At 49.7% G+C, this 22,071-nt stretch overlaps 1 protein-coding gene across 5 annotated transcripts; it reads right to left on the reverse strand.

Moving 5' to 3' along the window:
* Positions 1-2,877: 2,877 nt before the first annotated feature.
* On the reverse strand, positions 2,878-20,635 carry LOC120390833 (gametocyte-specific factor 1-like). 5 transcript variants are annotated; one of them, XM_039513745.1, is made up of 7 exons: positions 20,537-20,635; positions 15,858-15,955; positions 13,602-13,728; positions 11,889-11,978; positions 6,767-6,842; positions 3,927-4,021; positions 2,878-3,001 (listed from the first exon to the last, which is right to left on the reverse strand). In XM_039513745.1, the coding sequence occupies exons 2-7, from the start codon at positions 15,948-15,950 to the stop codon at positions 2,991-2,993; spliced, it is 492 nt and encodes a 163-aa protein (XP_039369679.1). In that variant the 5' UTR covers positions 15,951-15,955; positions 20,537-20,635; the 3' UTR covers positions 2,878-2,990. The 5 variants fall into 5 exon arrangements, with proteins under 5 accessions (XP_039369679.1, XP_039369680.1, XP_039369678.1 ...); XM_039513746.1 differs by having other exon boundaries at positions 20,478-20,590; XM_039513744.1 differs by lacking the exon at positions 20,537-20,635 and adding an exon at positions 20,346-20,478 and having other exon boundaries at positions 15,858-16,018.
* Positions 20,636-22,071: the final 1,436 nt, after the last annotated feature.

The raw sequence follows: 22,071 nt of genomic DNA on the forward strand, positions 1-22,071 counted from the left end.
CTACAGAAGCTATGATGCATGCAACCCTCTAGTGGTAGCTCTCACACAAAGGGACAGCAGCTTGTGACAAATGCCCCTTGTAATGGGGTAGACTATGCTACATGCAGCCCAGTTAATAGATCCACTGTCTTGTTGCAGGGAGGGGGGAGCAAGGAACACTTTACCTGTAAGAGGCTTTAGCACAGTGTGGACACCATCCTCCAAAAGTGAGAGCCTCTGCAGGGTTGCAACTAGCTTCAAAGGAAGAAAGCAAGTCACTGTTAGAGGATATGGGACAATATGTTCAGAAGACTGAAAATACAGGCCCTTTCAACCAACACTGATTTTACTACAGCCAAATGCAAGGGACAGCCATTTCAGAACAAGGAATGCAGGCCATACCTACCGAATGGGGGACTGGATCCTGGACAGCACTGGCTGAAGAGGATTTACAGGTCTTAGACGAAAAGAAGTAGCGCGTGAACTCCCATTGTGATGCATCTGAGACTGCTATAACATGAAATATATGGCAGAATGCAGGCCAAAAAACAGAGCAGGTGACATACAGTTCTCCCCCAAGGAGTTCAGTCACAAATTTAACACATTATTTTTTTAACGAGCGTCATCAGCATGGAAGCATGTCCTCTGGAACGATGGTCTAAGCATAAAGGGGCATATGAATCTTTAGTGCACCTGGACTGTAAATATAGAACCATAGAATATTAGGGTTGGAAGAGACCTCAGGATAGGGTGACCAGACAGAAAGTGTGAAAAATCGGCATGGGGGTGGGGGGTAATAGGAACCTATATAAGAAAAAGACCCAAAAATCGGGACTGTCCCTATAAAATCAGGACATCTGGTCACGCTACCTCAGGTCATCTAGTCCAATCCCTTGCTCAAAGCAGGGCCAACACCAGTATCTTGGGATGCCAGCTACAACAGTGCCATGTAAATGCCTGTTCTCACTTTCAGGTGATATTGTAAACAAGAAGCAGGCAGCATTATATTCTGCAAATGTAAACATACTTGTTTGTCTGAGCGATTAGCTGAACAAGCAGTAGGACTGAGTGGACTTGTAGGGTCTAAAGTTTTTCATTGTTTAGTTTTTGAGTGCAGTTATGCAACAAAAAAACCATTACATTTGTAAGTTTCACTTTCATGATAAAGAGATTGCAGTACAGTACCTGTATGAGGTGAACTGAAAAATACTATTTTTTCATCATTTTTACAGTGCAAATATTGTAATAAAAATAATAGTGAGTGCTGTACACTTTGTATTGTGTTGTAATTGAATGTAAATGAATATATTTGTATTGTGTTGTAATTGAATGTAAATGAATATATTTGAAAGTGTAGAAAAACATCAAAAATATTTAATAAGTTTCAATTGGTATATTAACAGTGCAATTAATCACAATTAATTGTTTTGAGTTAATCGTGAGTTAACTGCAATTAATCCACAGCCCTAATTTAAATAAGTGTTGAAAAACGGAGAAAGGTGCAAAAAAGAGCTACAAAAATGGTTCAAGGGCTGGAGAAGATGCCTTGCAGTGAGACCCAGGGAGCTCAGGCTGTTCAGCTTATCAACACGATTGAGGTGTCAGCATACCTCCCTTGGGATCTCAGGGTATGTCTTCACTACCCGCCGTATCAGCGGGTAGCAATCGATTTCTCAGGGATCGATATATCGCGTCTCATCTAGACACGATATATCGATCCCCGAACGCGCTCCTGTCGACTCTGGAACTCCACCAACCCGAACGGCGGTAGCGGAGTCGACATGGGGAGCCGCGGACATCGATCCCGCGCCGTGAGGACGGTAGGTAATTCGATATAAGATACTTCGACTTCAGCTACGTTATTCACGTAGCTGAAGTTGCGTATCTTATATCGATTTTCCCCCGTAGTGTAGACCTGCCCCCAGATACTGGGATCTAAAGGGCTCTTCAGTCTAGGGGATTAAGCTAGAGCAAGAGGCAGTAGCTGAAGGTGAAAGCAAACAGATTCAAATTAGAAAAAAGGCACATTTTTCATAGTGGTGATGATTACCCCTTGGAATAAACTCCCACGGGAAGGGGATGGATTCTCCTTCTCCTGGGGGGGTCTTCAAAGCCAGGCTGGAGGCCTTTTGGAAGATGCTTTAGTCAAACAGGTTACTAGGCTTGATATGGGGTAACAGTGAAATTCCTGACCTGTGATAACTAGGTCAGGCTATACGGGGCCACTAGATCTTAAGAGGCATAAGAACGGCCATACTGGGTCAGACCAATGGTCCATCTATCCCAGTATCCTGTCTTCTGACAGTGGCCAATGCCAGATGTCCCAGAGGGAATGAACAGAACTGGTAATCAAGTGATCCATCCCGCCGTCCATTTCCAGCGTCTGGCAAACAAAGACTAGGAATGCCATCCCTGCCCAGCCAGGCTAATAGTCATTGATGGAACTATCCTCCATGAACTTATCCAGTTCTTTTGAACCCTGTTATAGTCTTGGCCTTCACAACATTCTCTTGCAAGGAGTTCCACAGGTTGACTGTGCGTTGTGTGAAGTACTTCCTTTAGTTTGTTTTAAACCTGCTGCCTAGTAATTTCACTTGGTGACCCTTAGTTCTTGTGTTATGAGAAGGAGTAAATAATACTCCCTTAATCACTTTCTCCTCACCAGTCATCATTTTATAGACTTCTATCATATCCCCCCCTTAGTTGTCTCTTTTCAGGAAAAGTCCCAGTCTTATTAATCGTTCCTCAAAGGCGATGAAGGGTTCATTCCATCCAAGCCACTTCTGTTGGGAAGGAAGAGTAGATGGGATATGCACTTTTCAGAAGGGTTAATGTGGCACTGGGGCATCTGTCAGGACACTGACATGGTCTCTTCTGGAAGCAGAGAACACAACACACTGTTGATACAAAGGGAAGTTTTATTTCTCAGTCTGGACACTAAGAACATGTCTAAAATGGCTAAAATGGCTACAAGTTTAAAAGCTTCAACTGTTCTCCAGACAGCAAGAGCTTCACAGAGATCCTGCAGAGAGAGAGAGAGAGAGAGTCAGGAATGATGACAGACTATAGGCGGGGGAAGGTACTACATTTATAAACAGCAGGTCCTGCTGTAATGCCACATGCCATGATTGAGTTATGTCAAGATTACAGAAGCTGAAGACCATGTTTCCAGAGTCAGAAGCCAAGGCAACAAATCAAAGGGTAGAGCCCCTGGCTATACCAGTACAGTTAAAGTGATGCACCCTAGTGTTGAGGCAGTTAGGCTGGTATAGGAGTGCTAGTCCTGGGATAGCGATTCCTATACGAGAAGGTGAATAAACTCTACTGATATAAACATGTAGAACTACATCCACTCTAGGGGTGGTACTGGGGACTACAGTGCTAAGAAGTCACACCCCTCACTGACCTAACTGCCAGTACAAGATCTGTACATAAACCAGGCCTTAGGGTCACATGTTACCTATACATGAGGGCACTATTTTAGTGTGCACTATATAGCCCCAGAGAGCTTCTGATTCAAAAGGAACATCAGCCTGTTTCTAGTGGAGGAAAGTCCTCTAGGACGCCGAGCTTGCAGGAAGTGACACTAGTTCAGTAACATTCACTTTGGGCAGGGAGCAGCTTTGTTGGAGTCCACTCTCATTTAGGATCTTCATTCGACTGCTCCCTCGTTCCATGGGATTGTTGGCTCCCAGCTACAGGACACGTTCTGCTCATGAACGCAGTGCGCCTTGAGCAAGTACCTTAGTAACTAGTCCCTTCGAGACCAGACAGCAAATGTCCTGGAGTACAAGACATGCCCAAGACATGAGTACAGTAAGACTCAGGGCTGACCCAGTACAGCAGGGACACACGGACTCTTGTGATAAACTTGATGTTATATCATGACCCTTCCCCACCTCCCAGACACAGTTTAGTCCCACTCCCCTGGTGTCCTGGCCTCATACCATTTCTCCAGGAGTGACCCTTCGGAGTCCATGCTGCTGCTGAGGTGCTCACGGCCTGCATTTGCTGGTTTCCATCCTGGCCTGCCTCACCAAGACTGGACAATGAGACGGAAATGGAGAGGAGTTAGTACATATACACCAGGATGAGGAGTTAGCATGGCCCATGTCAGGCTGCCAGATAGTCCCTTCAGACAGCTCCCACATGCTTTCTGCATAGGACGTGCCTGCATCACGGGACTCTGCCTCCATAAGCCCCACCCCCACTGCCACATGCACCGTAGTCCAGGTTACCCAGCTCTGAAAGGCCAGTTCTAAACAGGCCCTCATGGCATTCCCTGGGATCTGCCACCATTGTGTGCTTGAGGGTTCCCCCTTCTGACAGCTGGACTTTCCCTTAGGGAGTCCTGGCAGGGTCTCTCTATCCTGTTCCATGCCAGCGAGCACTGGATTGTTTCCCCACAACACCCCGGTAACAGGTAAGTCTTGTCCCCAGGGCAGGGGCAATGCCTTGGTTGTAAGCTGCCATGGGCCTTCCCAGGGCAGCCCACACGTGAGCTTGGACCTTCAGCCCAGGTGAACGATGGCCCCCTCCCACCTTGGCAAACAGCAGCTGTTCAGGCACCTGCATGGATTTTACTCCTGGCCGGGAGGGTTTGTGCAGAATGTGCCCACAGTGGCTGGACCACGAGCTCTCTGGGGCATGAACAGTCTGGCTGGTTTGCCCAGCCCCTAGCACAGCGGGGTCTTGCTCCCCATCTGAGATCCCCAGGTGCTACCACCACTCGGACCCTGCTTAGAAAGCACATTTACATTAACTGGCTTAAGTCAGCATTTCCCGCTGCCATGTGTTTAAACGGCTGGACATGTTCCACTCACAAAGCAAGGATTTCAGGGTGAAGCAGCCAACAGCTGACTGCTCCTGCATATCCCAGTCTTGCTTTGGAACTCAGCCTGCGTTCCCTTAGAGGGATATTTCACTTCCAGTAAGAGCCCCCCACATCTCTGGTGTTCAGCTGTTTGTCCCCCAAAGCTACAGTGTGGCTGCCATTCCACTGAACTCTGGATCTCCTGCCCCTAGTGCCCCTGTAACTGCCAGGCTTCAAGAGCTTGGGAACTCGCCACACTGCATTGTCTGAGGGCAGGTGTACACCACACCCCCACAGCGCCCTAGCCCCCCAGGTAGACAATGCTGTGTTGACAAGAGGGCTTCTGCCATCAACATAGCTACCGCCTCTCGTTAGCTACACCCTCCCAACTTCACTACAGCTGTAGCACTCTAAGGCCTGGTCTACACTAAGTGGGGTGGGGGGGTCGAACTAAGGTACGCGACTTCAGCTACGCAAATAGCGTAGCTGAAGTCGAACTACCTGCCTACCTGTCCAGACGCCGTGGGATCGAAGTCCGCGGCTCCCCCGTCGACTCCGCCACCGCCGTTCGCGGTGGTGGAGTTCCGGAGTTGACGGGAGCGCGTTCGGAGTTCGAACTATCGCGTCTAGATTAGACACGATAGTTCGAACTCCAAGAAGTCGAACTCTATGCGTCGACCCGGCGGGTAAGTATAGACCTACCCTAAGTGAAGACAACAAGCCCTAAGCCATGAGAAGGGTTAAGGATCAAGGAGCCCCAATGCTCTCAGTTATATGGGTATAAGCTAGGAGAAGCTCCATGGATGTCTGTGAAATTGCTAATGGAATTTAATAAGACTCTGGCCCTGACAGATGTTTTGGATCCTGATAGACCCAAAGGAACAGAAACTGAGTTGGGCTTCTCCCCTCATGCAGGCGGGGTGGGGGGGGGCGTGTAACAGGAATAGAGCAATGTATTTCTAACATGATTGCTGCCTCCTTCCCCACTCATCACACCACCCACAGGCCTTTCTGCCTGGAGCCTGACTTGCCTTGGCAGGCTGCTCCCAGTCCTACCCAGCTGGAGCTGCCTTCTTCTCTGCAGCTTCCCCAGGACTTTGCCTTAACTATCACAGAGACCTGATTGGTGGGCAACATGACCCAGTCACATGACTTTCATTTTCCCCACTTGAGGAAAAACATGTCATGGATGGGGCCAAGACCGATGGGGCCAGCTGCCCTGTGACAGTGTTCACATTATCTGAGAGACCTGGGCACATCAGTTCTTTCCTACCCCTGCAAATTCAGGCAGGAGTCTCCAAGCAGTTCTCGTGGTGGCTCCATTTATGCCCAGCAGACCCATGTCCTGGCCCAGTTCTGACCTCAGTTATACCCATGCAATCTGCAGCCCTTAGTCAGGCTGTACAGGTGTAACATGAGCAGAAGCAGGCCCATTACAGCCCTGGGTACTGCAGGGGTGTGTCTAGGGAAGTTCCGTTAGATTTCTGGCCGGCCAGCTAGAATGGCAGCATCCAAGAGTTTGACTATTGCAGGAGTGCACAGAGCTGTTAGAGGGACAGGGGCCCAGCTGGTCAGACAGTGTGGCCAGCCCCAAGTGTTAAACACAAACCAACCTAAAAGTCAGGCCCCAAAACCCCATGAAATCTTAGGAGTTGGTTTAGTTTTGCCTGCTGGTTACAGAGCATTTAGGCTTACAGAGTCCATGTTTTCAACCTTTCCTCTCAACCAGGGGAGGGCACATCTAGACATGTGTTTGAAATCATTCTTAGCTTCCCAGCTGCTGGGGCTTTACAAAAAAAGCCACCAAGGATCACGAGACCAGTGCCATAGCTCTTGACACTAGCACGGCTACCCCTCTGATAGTAGAGCTGGGACATTCACACCAGTGGGGGGACCGGCCTGATCTGTGGCCCTCTTTTCCCAAAGGGGTGCAGAGTGGCTGCTAGAAGACGTTAGAGGAGAGTTAGCTCTTACCTTTGACTTGTGCTTAAGGTGCAATTTGCCTTGAAGCCAAGAACAAAAGGAGAACTGGCAGCAGACTCATCTGCATCTGAGGAGGAAAAGCCTAGTGTGAGTGCACAATGAAAGGCTTCTGGACCGGTTTAACACACCATGACTCTACACCCACAGATAACATGAACTAGAGGCCACTGGCCCTGCTCTCTCCCCAGCCCACTTACTTGGAACAGATCTTGTTCCAGAGTTCTCCTGAGCTGTGTTTCAGAAGGAAGATGCAACTCCATGCTCTGGGTGTCCTAAGCCTCTAACTGCTAGAAGCTGGGAGTGGACCACTTGGAAGTTGACCTGTTCATTCCCTCTGAAGCAGCTAGCACTGACCAGTCAGAAGACCAGATACTGGACTAGATGGACCATTGGTCTGACCCAGTATGAACATTCTTATGGGTGCCCACAGTGCTAGTCCTGCTCCTGCTGCCCTCCCGAGTTATAAGGGGCATGGGCATGCAGAGGAATCACAATGCCAGGGGTGCTAGCTGGTCTGTTGGAAAAGGTTCTCTCTTGGGATTTGGGAGCGTTGCCAACACCCTGTACGGTGCATGCTCAGGCCCTCAGTAACAAGCTAGAGAAGTTTTATACCTGCACAACAGTTAAGCTTGCCATTGACAGGGCTGGGGCCTGGCACAAAGGGTTGGAGCAGGATATAGACTTGTTTGCAAGAGACTGACAAGGCTGACAACTCATGAGATGTTTGCAGTGTTAGTATAGCAGTGTCTGTCCCAGGATATGAGAGAGACAGGGTAGGGGAGGCCATATCTTTTAGTGGATCAATGTCAGTTTGTGAGAGAGACAAGCTTTGGAACCACGAAGAGCTCATCTTCAGGGCTGGGAAAGGTACTCAGAGCATCACAGCTAAACACGAGGTGGAACAAATTGTTTAGAATATGTGCTAGCTACTTACACTAAAGGACCGTTCAAGGTGAAGTGACTTGTTAAAACCCTTCGGAAGACAGCGGGGGGAAATGTTAGTGGGTTACAGATTGTTGTAATAAGCCATAAATCCAATTAAGAGTCTGGTGACACCTTAAAGACCAGTGTTGACAAGGCCAAGTCAATCAGGGTGGATGTGGTCCACTCCTAATAACTGATGCTGATCAGGTGGTTCCTCAGTTTCTTTGAGAGTGTGTGGCACAATCTCTCACCATATAGTCTGTATTTGTGTGAGTTTTTTCATGAAGTTTATGGATTTCCACTTCATATGGCTAAATTCAGTGCCTTGCATGGTGCCAAGTATCAGAGGGGTAGCCGTGTTAGTCTGTATCCACAAAAACAATGAGGAGTCCAGTGGCACCTTAAAAACTAACAGATTTATTTGGGCATAAGCTTTTGCACAGATACAGACAGATAGCTTCCTCTCCAAGTGCAAACAGATGGACAACATACCAAATGGACTGAAGGTAAAAAAATTCATCGCCACACTACACTGACTGTGGTGAGAGAAACTGAGGAACCACCCAATCAGCATCAATTATTGGGAGTGGACCACATCCACCCTGATTCTCCACTTGTAAGGTAACTCCCTTCTCTTCATATGTCAGTATAGTTATTCCTGCATCTGTAATTTTCACTCTATGCATCTGAAGAAGTTGGTTTTTTTTAATGCACAAAAGTTTATGCCCAACTAAATCATAGAATATCAGGGTTGGAAGGGACCTGAGGAGGTCATCTACACCAACCCCCTGCTCAAAGCAAGACCAACCCCCAGACAGATTTTGGTCTCAGATCCCTAAATGGCCCCCTCAAGGATTGAACTCACAAATCTGCATTTAGCAGGCCAATGCTCAAACCATTGAGCTAGTCCTCCCCCACATCTTCTCAGTCTTTAAGGTGCCACTGGACTCCTCATTGTTTTTGTGGCTACAGACTAACACAGCTACCCCCCGATACATAACTCTAGTGTGTCTCTTCAGTTCATGATTTTTAGTGTCTAGCAAAGTTAGGAATTTAAGCTCTCAGGTCTATCTTTTGAAGGGTGTGTGCAGGTTTCCTTTGAGGATGGGGACTGAGGTCAGATATAGAGTGATGACTTTGTGAAAATTATTCACCCACAGGTGATAGGTATTTTTGCCTTAACATTTTTCTGAGAGAGTTCATTCAAGAGCAGTGATGGTCTGTCTGAGTTCACCCCCATAGTTATTGGGGCATTTAGTACACCACATGGTCTGATAGGCACATGTAAGAGCCCTGGATCTTGAAAGAGGGGGGTGGGTGGGTGTGATCACTATAGTAGTACAGATGTGTCTACAAGTTTTGCATCTGTTGTTCCAGAAGGGTCTGGTGCTGCTTTGAGGTGGTGTGTTCAATCTGTGAGGACCTTGGAGAGCTTGAGGGAGGCAAAAGAAGGGGTTCAGGAAGGGTTCCCTACCTGGTATGCATTGTACTTGTTTGGGTTGCAGCATGGGTTGGGAGGTGACAACTAGGGGTGTGCAGTCTGAGGGGTGTTTTATTTCCATATTGAAGCAGGTTCTCTCAGGCTATTTGGGTGCCAAACAGTCTGTTATCTACAGCTAGACATTCTGATACCACAAAATATGCTCAAAGCAGCAAGTCTGGGATATACACCTTAACACACTCAAAACTGCCTTCACCAAAGGACACGCCACAGAAGTAGCTCCAATCAGAGAATGGGACACCGAAATACCCCAAGAGAACCTGCTTCAATAGAGAAATAACCCCCCTTCCCCCCCAACTGCACACCCCTCCCACCTCCCACTGGAATCCATATTTGGTTTCAAACAAACGGCATACAGAGCACATGTATAAAGTTTTCTGATGATACCAAGCTGGGAGGGGTTTCAAGTGCTCTGGAGGATACAATTAAAATTTAAAATGTGGACAAACTGGAGAAATGGTTTGAAGTAAATGGTAGTTTGAGTAGTGAGTTCTAAAATGCCTAACCTGTCCTTGCTGGAGTAATTATCACTATGGTAAATTTAAATATATACAGGTTGTTTCTACTGGTGCTGCACATCCATACATACCTCAGTGCATATATCATAGAATCTCAGGGTTGGAAGGGACCTTAGGAGGTCATCTAGTCCAACCCCATATAACATGGATGGAAAAAAATTAGAGGTAACATTGCCTAGGAGTAAAGCTGTGAGTTTGTCATAGAGGTCATGGATTCCGTGACTTTCCATGACTTCTGCAGCAGCCTGTGCAGCTGACTCCAGGGCTGCCTGAGCAGCTCAGACAACACCTGGGCCAGTTGCACCAGCCACTGCTGGGTCAGTCTTGGGCACCCCCACCCAACAGCAAGAGGAGCAGTTTGGGTGTGGGAGGGGGCTCAGGGCTGGGGCGTGGGAAGGAGTAAGGGCTCTGAGCGATGTTTACCGTGGGGGGCTCCCTGGAAGCAGCAACATGTCCCTCAGCTCCCAGCAGCTCTCACTGGCCACGGTTCTCTGCCCCCCAGCACTCCCAAGATTTAGTCAGAAGTACAGTACAAGTCACAAGCTGGGAATTTTTGTTTACAGCCTATGACTTTTAGTAAAATACCTGTGACTAAACCATAGCCTTACCTTGCTGGTACATGATGGCGTACTGGATTTATGGTTTATTACAGTAATCAAACCACAACTCCCTCCCCCTCCCCCAACTGGAGGGGTGTTAACAGACCACTTCACCATGAATGGTCCCTTGAAATGTGTTAACTACTTATGTAAGATCCAGCAGGAGGGTTCAGCCTGCCCTGGAGGAGCCAGTGGTTGCTCTCACTGATTTTAGCGATAGGGAGCTGGCCTTGTCCATGCTATGGGGCTTCAGGGAAGAGATGCCCACTGCTTTGGATAAGCCATCAGGACCCCGGCACAGTAGAAACCTCAGCAGCTGGAAACAAAGTGCCACCATATTAAACCTGCAGCCCCAGAGCCTTGATGTCAAATTCCAACAATACTGAAGCTCAGCAGGAGCACAGGGGGGTGAGGGGGTAAGCCTGTCAGTGCCCCCAAAATTCCCCAAGTGGAGACAGACACAGCCTTGTCAGCTACAGCTTGCTTTGGCCACAGTAGGATTTTGACATGTTAACCACACACCCTCAGACCCCTGCCCACTGGACACCTTCTTTAGAATTTAAATGTGGTAAGTGTTGCATTATACAGCTTAGTTTATTAAACTAGTCAAGATAAAACAGTTGTACTTTAGCATGTGTTAAACTGGTTGAGTGAAACCCTAGCCACCACAATCTAACACCAAACCTTTAATCCTATTTAAAGCAAAAGCCCACAGCTGTCTAAAGTGGGTTATCGACAGGGGGAGTTGACCAGAGTAGCTATTCTGGAATAGTGCCATTTCAGAACAAGCATGATTTTATTCCAGGATTTCTTCACTTACGAAGCACATGAATTATTCTGGAATTAAAATCACTGATTCTGAAATACTCAGGGAAGGGTCACTAAACACCAGTTAGCTTCCATATGTAGACAAGGTATAGTAGTGACCGGTAAAGCTAAAGGCAGAATGGTGTGTGGTTTCACGCTCTAAGGCAGGGGTAGGCAACCTATGGCACGCGTGCCGAAGGAGGCATGTGAGCTGAATTTCAGTGGTACTCACACTGCCCGGGTCTTGGCCACCGGTCTGGGGGGATCTGCATTTTAATTTAATTTTAAATGAAGCTTCTTAAACATTTTAAAAATCATGTTTACTTTACATACAACAATAGTTTAGTTATATATTATAGACTTATAGAAAGAGACCTTCTAAAAACGTTAAAATGTATTACTGGCACACACCACCTTAAATCAGAGTAAATGAAAGATTCGGCACAGCACTTCTGAAAGGTTGCCGACCCCTGCTCTAACCTAAAACTTAGGTCAACCCGGCTATGTTGCTTCGGAGTGTGAAAAATTCACCCGCCCCCTGAGAAATGTAGCTAAGCCAACCTGAGCCCTGGTATAGATACTGGTGGGTCAATGGAAGAATCCTTGATTAAACTACAGTTACTAAAAAAACCTCCTTCCACTATTGCAGTAAATGCCTACACTTTAACACTTGTAGTGTAATCATAGCCTCAGCCAAGTCCTGTGAGGCATAGGTACCACATGCCAATGACATCAGAGACAACAGCTTCTTCACCACCACTCACCTGCCTCCCAGTCCTCTTGACAGGGGGGACACTGCCAGGATCTTGGAGTCTCTTTCAGTTCCTGCTTGGGACTGAAAGTCATTGATGTCCCTGCAAGCAGAGGAGACATGTTACAGGACTGGAAGGAAGAGGAGAAGCAGGGTAGCTGGTCTAGGAGTGAAACATGGTTGTCTAAATGGATCAGGGCTCAGTTCTGTTAGCCAGAGGCCCAGCATTACGGGGAAGTCAGAGGTCACATTTAACTGGAAATGCTCCTTAGCTGGTGAAGAGTCTCTGAACTCTCCTCAGAGCCAGGCTCAGGTCAGACTGAAGTGTGTCCAGGGTCTCTGCTTTCCTGCGCTGGCCCCAGCTCACTCCAGCCAGCTGGACAGCCTTGTTCCCCAGAGCACAAGCTCATCCACCCTCAAGTTCCTGCCATGCACAGAATGGAGAAGCCTTTAAAAGCCAAACAGCTTGACAAGCTGAGAAGTGTTGGCTCCTACAGCCCTAGCTGGGAAGACCAGAGAACTCCCCACAATCACCCTGACATTACACAATGGGGTCAATATGGTTCCACTGCTATAAATGGGGCTCACGCAGAGCTGATGCCATCGGCCCTATGGGGCTCAGTACACACACTGATCTCCAGAGTTCTCAGTACAGCCGTGGGGCCAGGTTCTCATCGCAGCTGAGACAGGAAAACCAAGGAAATGTGATTTTCCTGTCTGAAAGCAGGACAAAAAGTAAAAGCCACCACACAAAAACAAAAAACCTCACCAAGTTTCAGCTAGCGCCTTCTCCCCCGCATTTGGCTCAAGTGAAAATGTTTCATTTTTGACTATTTTGTTTAACTACAATTAGTTTCAAATTGTCATTTTGAACCAGAAAACTGGATTTTCTTATTTCAAGAGTCAAAGAATGGGACTAAGATTTTTCAAGTTGTAGTGTGTGTCAAAGCCCAAAGAGCCCTTTCCCAGGAGGTGTTTATGGAGGAGATCAATGAAGCACAGTGTTTTCTGACAAAAGAAGTTCCCCACTGGCTCTCCTGGCACCTACTTAGCAATTCAGCAGGGCCCAGCACCCTAAGCCTGGTGTTGGGCACTTCAGAAATGCTGGCCCCTAGTGCTCTGCTCTCTGGATGCAGGTTTGCAGGCCAGCCGCTTCCCCTCCCCCGGGAGATGTTAGGCGAGTCAGTAGCTCCTGCCCCAGTGAGCAGATGGTAGAGACCAGGACTCTTCAGTGATGCCAGGTGACCTGCCCCCTGCTGGGCCAGGCAGGGAGCATGTCCCCCAGCTAGCCATGAGGATACTTCCTGAGCCAGCTGTTCATCTCCTGCAGGCTATGGGCATTGGGGAGGGAAAGGGATTTCTAGCCAATTCCTGCAGAACCTGTCAATGAAGGAAGAGCAGCAGAAGCCCAGCCTGTTCTATGCTGGGATTTCAGCCACTAGAGCAAACTCTGCATGGTCACGATTTATAGCAGTGCAGCTAAGCCAGCCCCTGCTGCTGCTGGTACAGAGGGATGTGCTGGGCAACAGCACTCAGCCTTGCTCAGACCAAGTGGACCTACAGGAGTTGTGATGAGTGCAGGGTATGCTCGGGGCTTGCGTTAGTGTCCAGAACAGACTCCCTTGCAGTCTCCCTAGGCTGGGGCAGGTCAAGTCAGTCAGCAGGAGCAGGCACGTATTAAAGCAGGTGTGCTAGCGCCGGCTCCCCCCCGCTCCCCTAAGCTTACCACTGAACAGCTCTGGCGCCCTGTTGTCTGTGCAGGTGGAGATGTGCAGCTGGAGCTCTCGCTTTGGGACTCTGTGGCGAGCATTGTAGGGGCACGTGGCCAGCTCTTTGGCTCTTTTCTTGTTATTCTGGAAGAGAAGCCACAAGATACCACTATGCAGAGACAGCAGGGAGGTACCATCGTGAGTTCTGCTCACTGCTTCCACAACTGCTCGTAGGGGGAGGCAGCTGAGAGGACCTCTTAGGGATGCATCAGAGCCAGAAAACTGGCAAGCTGGAAACAAATCATTGCCTTGCCGAGTGCTTACTGAGAGAGCACCACTCAGTAGGTCCACATGCTGCAGCTGGGAGCAAGCCTCCAGACTGGACAGAGACTTGAGCTAGTGGTGCTCAAAGTAGCCGCTAAAAATAGCAGTGTGGACGCTATAGCATGGACTGGAGCTTGGACTCTCAAACCTACAGTGTGAAGCGGGCTTAAGAGCCCAAGCCACAACATTCACATTGTGATTTTTAACTGTATTAGCTCAAGCCCCACTACTGTGAGCCCATCTACCTGGGCTGTGAGACTCTTCCCCTAGCTGTTGTGTAGACATATCTGTATGTGCAGGGAACCTGGTACATCTGCAGCAGTGCTGAATTTCTTGGGTTTGATTCTTGGTTGCTCCAGCCCAGTCCAGGAAGAGGTGGGGAGCAGAACAGGGGGACTGTCTTCAGGCTACCTTAGCTCTCCCTAGACTTGGGCTGAGCTGCTCCTGCCCTTGCTGCTGCAAATTAGAGCAACCTTTGGGCTGCTCTGACTTATGGGGCTCTACTTCTCATGGCCCCTGGGCAGCAGAACACAGGTATAGCAGATACTCTAGCTACACCCAATGCAGCCACAACCTGTTCCCTACATCGGGGCATGGAGGCGGGCAAGCTTGGAGCCTGCATCCAACCCAGGGAGGCCCCTCTGCAGGCTGTTGTTCCAGGAGACCATTTCCATGTGCTTCAGGTCCTTTTGTGCAGCCAGAGTATCCTAAAGAGACATTAGTGTAACCTCACTAAGGCACCGGGGCCCCTCACTGGATCCAAGCTGCCCTGAAGTTCAGGAGTTTTTGAAGCCTGGGTGTCTCCAAGGATTAACTCTGCAGTGAAGACATAACTCGGGCAATCAGCATTTGGGCTGGCCTAGCCCAGGTAACAGCCACACCACAGAGCCCTGCCCAAGTTGCAGGGGCCACATTCACTCATGCAAGGCTCTCAGATTTCAGGGGGAAGGGGGCACAGAGGAAGTGGAGGTGGTGTAGCTGCTGGCTCTCAGCTGAGCTGCTCCCGAGCAAATTGTGGGACAGCATTAGAGGACTATCAGGTTAAGTCTGGATCTTCAGTGCAGAGAGGGCAGATTACCAAGAGAGGCTATCAGACTCTCTCCTAATCCAGCATGGGCTGGCTAACCCAGGTGTGAAGCAGCACCACACCTGGGCCAGAGGGTTTGTGTGGATGGACAGGAGCCAGGGTAGGGGCAACACCCGAGTTACCTGGGCAGTGAAGATAAGCCCCAAATGTGAGTTTCACAGAAATGTAGGTCTGGAAGAGACCTCAGCAGGTCATCTAGTCCATCTCCTGCACAGAGTCAGGACGAAGTGTCACCTACCCCATCTTAGGTGTTTATCTTAAAAGTCTCCCTAGATAATCCCTGAATCTCCCTTGCTGCAATATAAACCCATTATTTCTTGTTCTGTTGTCAGTTGATAAGGAGAACAATTTATCACTCTGTTCTTTATAGCAACTATTACCTACTTCAAGACCTATTGCCCCCCACTCCAGACTAAACAAACCCAATTTTTCCAATCATTCCTTGCAGGTTATGTTTTTTAGACCTTTAGTCACTTTAGTTGTTCTCCTCTGGACTGTCTCCCATTTGTCTACATCTTTCCTGGAGTGCAAGGCCTAGAACAAGACACAATACTCCAGCTTGGGCCTTATTAGTGTTGAGTACAGGTGAAGAATTACTTCTTTTGTCTTGTTTACAACACTCTTGCCATTACATCCCAGAATAATGTAATACTATTGCAAAAAGAGCAAACATTGTGACCCATATTTAGTTTGTGATCCACTATAAACCCCAGATCCTTTTCTGCAGTGCTCCTTCCTGGGCAGTCATTTCCCATTTGGGGTTTGCACTGGAGGCGGAGGAAAATAGTTACAGAGAACAAAGACAGGTGGCCATCTCCTCTGGGCACCTCAGACTCTGTCTCACCAGGTAGCTTGCTCTTACCTCTCCACATTTGACCAAGTGGTAGGGGAACCTGGAGGCTCGGATCTGGTGGTTTTTATCATAGGGGCATTGGATGAGCCGCTCAGGATCCATCACACCTGCACAACAGAAGGCACACGATGCACAGATAGTATCAGAGGGGTAGCCGTGTTAGTCTGGATCTGTAAAAGCAGCAGAGAGTCCTGTGGCACCTTATAGACTAACAGACATATTGGAGCATAAGCTTTTGTGGGTGAATACCCACTTAGTCGGATGCACAGATAGTGAGGCCAGGAGGGGTAGACTGCCTGGGGTGATGCCTTCAGCAGCTATCACCCCCATATTGAAGGCCCAGTTTTCCCCTTCCACACACAGCTGATCCCAGCAGAGAGCAAAGGGGAGCCCCAGCACTGTTTATGTGGAGCTCGGGCTGTTTCTGTTCCCAGAGTTAGAAATTTGGCCAGAGGGTACAAGTGATGACCTCGGGCATGGCATGGCCGTGGGTTGGCCAGTAAGCTCTTAGGGTTTCAGTTGGCAGCACATGGAAGCAGGAAACCATTAGCCCTGCAGCTAGAAACAGGCTAGAAATGGGGGTGTTATCAGGGTTAAAGTAGCACCCATTGTGCAGTGTCAGGAAAGTTCCCACTAGGACAGTCTCCGGTGATAGAGGGAAGGACACACACACTTGAGGGAAAACTGCAGGGGAAAATGGGGTCTTTCAGATAGACTTTAATGTGGATGGGACCAGGGCTCTGAGGGTAAGTTCAGTGAGATCACACCTGGTAACGGCCTCCTCCAAGTACTCAGAGACCATGAGATTTTAAAGAGTAATAAATGATAGGATCAGAGACTTTACGCATGTTTCCAGATTTTATCTGCAACCACAGTGTAAGCAGGGAAACATATGGGGAAACTTTCCTGGCTGCTGCACTACCCCAGTGGAATTGGGCAGCAAATGGATCTGAGTCCTTGTTCCCACTCCCTTTACCCAGATGTCTGCCTGACCTGAAGGCCTCCCTTTCTGCTCTCCTGTGCAACAGAGTCCTTGTAACCCTGACAGGGCTGGGCCCAAGATCCCTGGGAGGCTTCACCTCTAGTCTCGTCATGGTCATTTAGGCCAGGGTGTCTCCCCTCCAGGGTGCTCTCTCCACACCAGCCACTTCCCTGGCCCCAGCGAGCAGTACATTAAGTTCAAACTGAATAGGATGTATTACACAGCAAGGAACAATAAGAAAAATAATGCAGAAATGGAAAGACGAAGACCCAAGGACCCCACCCTGTGGCACTGGGACACCACAGCCAGCCGTCTCTGCGGCCTCAGGAAAGTTCACAGCTTGTTCCTCGCCCATCCCAGGCCTCCTGGCCAGGCCCTGGCTGCGCTGCAATGACACTGCGGGTCAGACACTTGCTCTGGCGGTGGCCACACACCCTCATGCTCTGGGGGCAGGACCTTGCTCCTCAGCTTTGTCCCCCATTGGGGTCACAAACAACCCCCTCCGAGTCCAACCTGCGAGTCCTCGTGCCTGGGGGTGTCCCCCTGCGCTGGGCCTGCTGCCTGACATTGCACCCAGCTCCAGTGTTACTGGTAGCGCAGCCTGCGTCTGCAGCTCCTGCAGCCCCCTGCCTTGCCTCTGGCCCAGCTCCGCCCACTGCTCTCCCCTTAGCTCCGCCCTGCGCAGGCTCAGGCAGCTCCAGCTCACAGAGGACAGGACCCCAGGTTCCTGACTCCCTCATTGGTCCATTTGCCCTGTCAATCAGGCTGAACTAGAGCATTTGCCTCTCCCTATTGGTCTTGGGGACTGTCAGTCTCAGGATCTTGATTTCTCATTGGCCCTTCCATTTAGGTCCTGGGAGAGGGCCAGCCCAGAAACCCCAAGGAGGGGCCAGCTGTCCCCTTACAGCAAGGCTAGGCCTTAGGTGATTGAAGGCCAGTAGCATCCTCCCAGCATCACATCTCCAGGAGCTGGGCTGTTAACTAGACACCAGGCTCCATAGATTCAAGGCAAGAGCCACAGGCATTGGTAGCAGAGCCCACCTGCCATGGGGACGGCGGGGAGCTGGCAAAGAGCCGTCCCAGCCACACCGGCAGGCAGGGAGCATGGTTTTCACCAAGAGATATTGACACTTCAGCTGGCACCTGGCTGGGGATGCAGACAGCTGTTGAAGCAGGAGGGCTTGTCTACACTACAGGGTCTATAGCAGTGGCTCTCAGCCTGCAGCTCAATCAGTACAGAGAGCTGCAGCCCATATGACATAATCAGGGCCATATAGGTAGTATTGGATGTAGCCCACAACACATTGTGGGCTGCATATGCAGCTCACAATGGTAAATAGGTTGAGAACCACTGGTCTATAGCACTGTAACCATAGTGCTGTAATTATGCTGGCGTAACTTCATAGCTCAGGCTATGGCTACACTTGCACTTCAAAGCGCTGCCGCGGCAGCGCTTTGAAGCGCTAAGTGTAGTCAAAGCGCCAGCGCTGGGAGAGAGCTCTCCCAGCGCTGTCCGTACTCCACCTCCCTGTGGGGAATAACGTACAGCGCTGGGAGCCGCGCTCCCAGTGCTGGGGCTTTGACCACACTGGCGCGTTGCAGCGCCACAATTTGCAGCGCTGGAGAGGGTGTGTTTTCACACCCTGCTGCAGCCCTGCAAATTTGCAAGTGTAGCCATGGCCTCTGACACAGCCTATATTGTGAGAAGGGCTCCTCCTGTCACTGCAGGAAAGCCACCTCCTCCAGCACCTTAGCTGCTGTTTTAAGTGTAGGCCACGCCTCAGTCTCCAGTCTGTCTCCAAGTGGAGGGTGTTGACAGAGTGCTAAGTGCTGCTTTCTGCATGGTAAGGACTCCTGAGTGTTCTTCAGAGACACAGCCCTAATGCGTGTGCAAAGCACCAAGAGAACTCTGCTCCATTTTAGCAGTGTTACTTGGCTACACTGGGAAGCTAACTAGCAGGACTAGTCTAGTGTTATACCATTACAGCTATGCCAGTCAATGCCCATCCTGGGCTAGTGGCATTTCACAGCCACTTCACCTCAATGCCTACCTGCAGTGGCAAAAGCGGCCAGGCAAGGCAGATCAAGTCCCCAGTGCCTTACAGCAGTGGTTCTCAACCAGGGGGAACAGGCCCTTTGGGGGTCACCAGCAGGTTTCAGGAGGGCCAGCATTAGGCTTGTCAGCACCTAGAAAGCCAAAGCTCCACTGCATGGCGCTGAAGACAGGAGCTCCAAGCCCCACCAGCCAGGGCTAAAGCTGAAGCCTGAGCAATTTAGCTTCATGGGACCCCCTGTGGCCTGGGGCCCTGGGAAGCTGCCTGCTTGCTAAAGCCCTAATGCTGGTCCTGGCTTTTATATGCAGAAAAACAGTTGTGGTGGTACAAGTAGGCTGTGGAGTTTTTAATAGGATGTTGTGGGAGCCTCAGAAAGAAAAGGTTGAGAACTGGTGAGGCCACATCTGGAGTATTGCATCCAGTTTTGCAACACCCCCTGACACACACACACAGAAAGAATGTGAACAAATTGGAGAGAGTCCAGCAGAGGGCAACAAAAATGATTAGGGGGCTGGAGCACATGACTTATGAGGAGAGTCTGAGGGAACTGGGCTTATTTAGTCTGCAGAAGAGTGAGGGGAGATTTGATAGCAGCCTTCAACTACCTGCAGGGAGGTTTCCAAAGAGGATAGAGCTAGACTGTTATCAGTGGTGTCAGATGACAGAACAAGGAGCAATGGTCTCAAGTTGCAGTGGGGGAGGTCTAGGTTGGATATTAGGAAACACTATTTCACTAGGAGGGTGGTGAAGCACTGGAACGGGTTACCTAGGGAGGTGGTGGAATCTTTAAACCCTGGCTTGACAAAGCCCTGGCCGATATGATTTAGTTGGGGTTGGTGCTGCTTTGAGCAGGGGGTTGGACTAGATGACCTCTTGAGGTCCCTTCCAACCCTGATATGCTATGAACTCCTGCTTTACAGGGTCAGCACAAGGACCTGGCTCATAGAGCTAAGAAGCCCAGCACACATACTGCAGCATTATAGCCATGAAATGGGGACAGCATTGCACTGCTCTGTTGCCAAGCACCAAGCACTCTGAGATACATAGTGCTTTGGCTCAGTAGAAAAGCTCGGTATTGCTGTTATCACAGCGTCAACAGGTCAAGGAGGCTATAAAGCCTCCCACTAAATATTTTATAAGAGCCTTTGCTAGCTCTCTGCCCCCCTTCCCAGCAGCTCAACTCAAGCTCCAATGCTACTCAGTTCAGAAACTTGGGCTGCCTTTAGTTTTTACCAACTCCCACCTCCAGTTTTCTCAGGAGGAGGTTTCCACAGCAGCTACTTCCCCTCCAAGCCCCTAACCCTCTGAGCAAAGAGAGGCCACCATTAGAGCTAGAAACCAGATACCTGACTAAGGAATCCCAGAGACACAGTCTCTTTAAGTCTTTCAGACTAATTTTAAGCACCAAACCCTGATGTTACTCCACCATAACTCTTCCCACAGAATCTTGTCTGTACTCACCACCTCACAGAAGGTCCTTCTCTGGAAGTTGTGTTGTGTTGTGCCCTGCCCGGCTCCACCCAGCCCCTCCCACTCTGCTCATTAAGCAGAGTTCAGCTCCTTTTATAGGCCACTTATTTAGCAAATTCCTACCTTATCTCTCAGATAACAGCCTCCCCTCAATCTATTCCCAAGTATGAAAACAACCTCACCCCAGTGGTGGCTATGGCTGGCTTATATGGCTCAGACTGGGGGTCACTGTGCAGGGATGGGGCCCTGCCGTTCCCATGGAATCAAGGCCAAACAGATGCATGGTTTAAATTCTGGAACTGGGTGCAGATGTCACTGAGGGCCTGGCCAATGGCAAAGGAGCTTTCAGAATGCTCAGTGACATCATCCTACATGAGCTGATGCAGACAACACAGGGGAGCCTTAATGCTACCTTGGGCTGGGGCCTGGGTGATCCCCTCATTCAGTAGGGCTGTGCTGGGTCAGTGCCTGGCTGGGAGACTCCTGATGGCACTGAGGACTCCGGAGCTGGTGGTTTCCCTAGAGAGCTCTGGTGGGTGCCATGCTGGGAACCTGACACTTGCAATTGTGATAGATTCCAAGGGAATGCAAGTCAATCCTGGGATCCTGGCTATTGACAGTCTGGCTCCCTAGGGCCTCTTGGGCTCAGCAAGTGAGTCAAGTAGGCAGCGATTCCCAGTGGGGAGAGCACTGGCCTGGGACTCAGGAGTTCTCAGACCTGGCTTCTATTCCCTGGCCTGCTGTGTGACTTAGGCAAGTTCCACTGTTTCCCCACCCCCCTGTGTCTGTCCTGTCCAGACTGTGAAGCCCCTGGGACGGGGAGGTCTTTTGCTCTGTGTCTGTGCAGCACCTGGCATGACAGGGCCCTACGTGTGATCAACTGGCCAGTGAGCCACTATGTGTGGTGGTCTTGTTGGTGGGAGGTGCCAGAAAGTCGCTGCTGGAGGCTCATTCATCTCCTTATCCCCCAACACACAAATGGCAATGGAAGATTCTTGCACTGCCCCACAAACAGCTCCACTCGATCCTCCCCTCTTTCCTGGCACTGCCAGCCAGGTGGCCAGTTAGGGCCCATGGCGAAGTGGGGACATTCTGTAATATTTTTGTGACTCCTACCTGTACTGCGGTTTCCCTCTGTACTTTGTGTTGCTACCCAGTGGGTACAAAAGAGTTAAGTCACTGTCTGGGGTGGCAGGATGGGTCCTTAAGGAACTGGTGGGAACCCACCCATAACAACAGAGAATCTGAAAAGCCAGTGGAAGCCCCAAGGACTGAACAATTGAGGCTACAGTGTGAGAAGCTCAGGCAGGCAGTATGTGAACTCAGCATGGCTCTGCCTGAAGACAAAGGACTAATCTCCAGTCAGTAAGAGGTGGAGGAAGGGAATCAGAGCTGGCTTTTGGAAGAGGCTGGCTTGCTCTTATGTGGGTCGAACTGAGTGAGACAGAGAGCCAGAATCAGAACTGGCATCCTAAGCACTTGGCTGGTGGATTGCTCTTGCTTGGCCAGATGAACTCTGTCTTTAACTTTATTTCTCTCTGCTGACCTAAGGACTTCCCATGCTGGGTTCCAGTTCACTAAAAGACCCTGCTCTGTTTTGAAAGGCTGCTGGTGGCGCTTCAGATCCTCCTTGAGGGGTGCCCTGAAGCGGACAATGTCAGTACAAGCCTCCGGCAGGGGTCTGGCTTGGGTGGTTTCTTTGTGGGGAGCCAAGGAG

Source organism: Mauremys reevesii, linkage group 25 (genome assembly GCF_016161935.1).
Source record: "Mauremys reevesii isolate NIE-2019 linkage group 25, ASM1616193v1, whole genome shotgun sequence".
Classification (NCBI taxonomy): Eukaryota; Metazoa; Chordata; order Testudines; family Geoemydidae; genus Mauremys; species Mauremys reevesii.